At 40.2% G+C, this 4,323-nt stretch overlaps 1 protein-coding gene across 1 annotated transcript; it reads left to right on the top strand.

Moving 5' to 3' along the window:
- Positions 1–3,069: 3,069 nt before the first annotated feature.
- LOC128103160 (olfactory receptor 18-like) lies at positions 3,070–4,035 on the top strand. The gene has a single exon (XM_052727270.1). It carries the CDS (start codon positions 3,148–3,150, stop codon positions 4,033–4,035), a length of 888 nt encoding a protein of 295 aa, XP_052583230.1. The 5' UTR covers positions 3,070–3,147.
- The last annotated feature ends 288 nt before the right edge of the window (positions 4,036–4,323 follow it).

Raw genomic sequence — 4,323 nt, 5'->3', positions numbered from 1 at the left:
TGGGGGGAATGTGAGGGGGCGGGAGGGGGGAGAACAAGGGAATCTGTGGCTGATATGTAGAACTGAATTGTATTGCAAAATAAAAATAAAAAAAATTAAAAAAAAAAGTGCAGTTGGGGAAGAAGCAATTTTCTTTAACTGTCTGGCCCCTGGGAGTTTCACCATGCTCCAGTGAGTATATGGGCAACACAAATTGAACTTTCTCCTTTTTTTGGAGGGGGTGGTCACAGGGGTGGTGGGTCAGACTGGGAAGTGAGTGTTATTCCATGATATGAAATTCCCAAATAATCAATGAAAATATGTTGGAAAAAATACTAGCATGAATAAAGGGAAAGGTAATGGAAACAAGACTTTCTCTTTAGAGACAAAAAGTGAGAAGTGGAAATAGTATGTGATTATTAGTATGGATGATATGCTTCTACTCGGATTTCCTAAGCAATAGAATGCATTGACAGATGCCCAAACCCCCAAGCTGAATTAAAAACAATAGTCTTGTGGGGCATAGTGGTGCACACCTTTAATACCATTATTTGGGAGGCAGAGGCATACAGATCTCTATGAGTTTGAGGCCAGCCTGTTATACATAGAGAGTTCCAGGATAGCCAGGGCTACACAATGTAGCCCTGTCTTGAAAAGTAGACTAAAAAATTGTAATCTTAGTTTTACACAAATATTCTATTAACAAAAGCTAGGAAGGTCTGTGGGCAAGCCTTTCCTGAAATTTCCAAACACATTTTCTCTTTTACCTTTACCATTAATAGCAACAAGTCCCCAAAGCAAGGGATAATGTGGACCAATAGGCTAATTAGGAGCTGTGTGCATTGAGCCCCCAAGGTCACACAGTTGAAGTAATTACCCAGTACCTTCAGACTTGTGCTTTGCAAGCTTCAATCAATGTCTCTTACCTCCTTTGGACACCTTCATTAACTTGAGCCCATCTTGTTTTCAAGCATATAGCCTGTGGCTTTCGTGAATATTATGCAGAAAGGAGCAGTTGGTAATGCCCCTGCAGCAACACATTCTAGTCCAGTAAGTGCTAATGGAGATGGTGGGAGGGTAGAGGGACTGTCAGGAACACTGCTTCTTTTTTTTTTTTTTTTTAATTTTTTTTTTTATTTTTTTTTAATTTATTTTAATTTATTTTGCAATACAATTCAGTTCTACATATCAGTCACGGATTCCCTTGTTCTCCCCCCTCCCGTCCCCCTCACCTTCCCCCCAACGCCCCCCCCCCATTCCCATCTCCTCCAGGGCAAAGCCTTCCCCACAGACTGAGGTCAACCTGGTAGACTCAGTCCAGGTAGGTCTAGTACCCTCCTCCCAGGCCGAGCCAAACAATCCTGCATAGGCCCCAGGTTTCAAACAGCCAACTCATGCAATGAGCACAAGATCTGGTCCCACTGCCTGGATGCCTCCCAAACAGATCAAGCCAATCAACTGTCTCACCCATTCGGAGGGCCTGATCCAGTGTGGACCCCTCAGCCATTGGTTCTTTGTCATCAAGAGATAGCTGTTGGGATGGAGGGCAGGATAACAGCATGAAAATATTCTGCTCTGATGACTGAGCTAACTTTTAGGACTGGGTCGGGCTCTAGGAACTCTCAGAGTCTGCTCTCCTTTCACAGTGGTTCTCAGTTCTGTAGGCATCCCCCCCACATTACTGGGCAATGGATTTTGTTTGGGCAGGGAGAACTGGCATGGAGTTCTTTCAACTAGATGGAAAACCTCCTTCTTGGATACACCAGGTGTTGTGTTTCTCATTTGTGTACGTAAGAATTTATGATCAGAAATAAAAGAGTGGATACTATATAGGGAAAATAGCAAAGGTGATCTTACACAAAGGATATTTTTATAGGACTGTATGGGGTTAACACAAAATTCTATAAAATAAAATATTTTGGAAATATTTCTTAAAAGCTCATTATTATTTAATTATCTCAGGCATGCTGCTCACTAATGCCTTATGTGGTCAGGACATTTTAGGGTTATATGCATATTTGTCAAAGTGGAAGTCCAGCAGAGTCAAGGTCAGGGACTGAAGCTGTTTGAAGACAATCTATGAATTTGAGTAAGCCCTTATTTTCATGGAATAATGAAATAGAAAATCAAAGAATTAAGCAACTCCAGGAGTTAAACTGGAACATAAAAAAATTCTCTGTGATTATGAACTTTCAATGCTATTTCGAATCTTATAGAAATTTTGTTAATAGTCCATATTAAAATCTTTAGTCTTACAGACTATCATATCAAGACAATCCATGTATCATCTTAGAATACCATAGGTATTTTTGGTCATGTCTTAATTTCCTTTAGTTAGAATTGTATTTTCTCAGCATGGGAAGGATTTTTTATTATATTTTTTGTTTGTATTGTATTGTGATCAGAGTATGGTATATAACATTCTTGACCTTGCACACTCTTCCTAAGAGTGTCTCTAACGTAAATGAATGTAGAAAGAGATGAATAACATGAGGCCAATGGGAAGTAAGTCTGTGTGTGCCTTTATCCCAGTGCTGCTTGCAGCCTTGGTCAGAGAAACTTCTTTTTTCATTTGGTGACAGTTAATTCAGAGTCACAACTGGTTCAAGTGCTGAAAAGACTGTTGAATGCTCAGTCCCAAGCAGGACATCTATGTCACATTCTCCATGACTCAGGGAGTATCGCATAAGAGCAGGCGGAAAGAATATAAAACTGGGGGATAGGGAGAGTGCTATGAAATGCTGTCTTCTGGACATGGCGTGGTCATTGCATGCATGCACGTGCAGCAACTGTGACCACCTGCACAAGGCCTACACAAAAGGAATGAAAGTAGAAGGGCACTAGTTGATATAAGAAGGATATCATCATGGGCCAGAGATGGATCGATAAGGGTGATGGGAGACTATAATCATAATATACTGTATACATGTATGAAATTGTCAACAAAAGTAAGTTAAAGAACAGTGAGACTGTAGAAAATCAGGTATATTGCCAAAGATGTGTAGTCACCTGATCATTTCACAAGAGAGTTGTTTTAATCCTAAATACAGACACAGTGTTGAGTGATGATAAACTTCTATAATTTTTTCTAACTATCTTTTAATTTTTAAAAGCTGCCCAAACAATATAGAACTACAAAACCTAACACGTGTCTCAGAATTCCATCTCATGAGATTCTCTGATGATCCAGGACTGCAGCCCATCCTCTTTGGACTGTTCCTGTCCATGTACCTGGTCACAGTGCTTGGGAACCTGCTCATCATCCTGGCTGTCAGCTGTGACTCCCACCTCCACACCCCCATGTACTTCTTCCTCTGCAACCTGTCCTTAGCTGACATCTGTTTTATCTCCACTACAGTCCCAAAGATGATTGTGAACATCCAAACTAACAGTAAAGAAATCGTGTATGTGGGCTGCCTTACACAGATGTCATTTTTGATTCTTTTTGGATGTATGGATGGCATGCTTCTGACCGTGATGGCCTATGATAGGTTTGTGGCTGTCTGTCACCCTCTGCATTACTCACTCATCATGAGTCCTCGCCTCTGTGGCTTTTTAGTTTTCCTGTCTCTTTTTGTCAGTCTTGTGGATTCTCAGGCTCACAACCTCATTGCCTTGCAAATCATGTACTTCAAAGATGTAGCAATTTCCAATTTCTTCTGTGACCCTGTACAACTCTTTAATCTTGCCTGCTCTGACACATTAATTAATAACATAGTCATGTATTTTGTTGGTGCCATATCTGGTTTACTTCCTATTTCTGGAATTTTCTTTTCTTACTATAAAATTGTTTTCTCCATTCTGAGAATACCATCATCAGGAGGGAGGTATAAAGCCTTCTCCACTTGTGGTTCTCACCTGTCAGTCATTTGTTTATTTTATGGAACAGCCATTGGAGTATACCTTGGTTCAGCTGTATCATATTCTCCAAGAAATGTTGCGGTGGCCTCACTGATGTACACTGTGGTCACACCTATGCTAAATCCCTTCATTTACAGCCTGAGGAACAAGGACATTAAAAGAGCAATGAAAAGACTCCACAGCAGAACACTGTAATTTCAGGGCCCGTGGCACCCATTTGGAATGTGGGTTGGTAAATGCAGCAGAGCAAAACGTCTAGACTCATGCATCCTAATTCTGAGTTACATTGATTTTGGATTTTGATGACTTTAATTCCTTCTTTCATTTCATAATAGAATCGTAGTTAGAAAAGTTGTGGAGAGGGAGGAAGAAGAGCTTAAAAATGTATACGAATTTTTCAATTAGTGAAGACAAAAATGTACTGGAGATGGTAATGTTGCATAACAATGTGAATGTAACTATTACCAATGAAGTAGACACATA

The sequence above is a fragment of the Peromyscus californicus genome, unplaced genomic scaffold (genome assembly GCF_007827085.1).
Source record: "Peromyscus californicus insignis strain IS unplaced genomic scaffold, ASM782708v3 Scaffold_11__1_contigs__length_118956290, whole genome shotgun sequence".
Taxonomy (NCBI): Eukaryota; Metazoa; Chordata; class Mammalia; order Rodentia; family Cricetidae; genus Peromyscus; species Peromyscus californicus.
The sequence above is the reverse complement of the archived record's forward strand: the minus strand, read 5'-3'. Positions and strand labels throughout refer to the sequence as shown.

Excerpts from the sequence above, each read along its gene's own strand:
- LOC128103160 (XM_052727270.1), top strand. The coding sequence starts at position 3,148 with ATGAGATTCTCTGATGATCCAGGACTGCAGCCCATCCTCTTTGGACTG.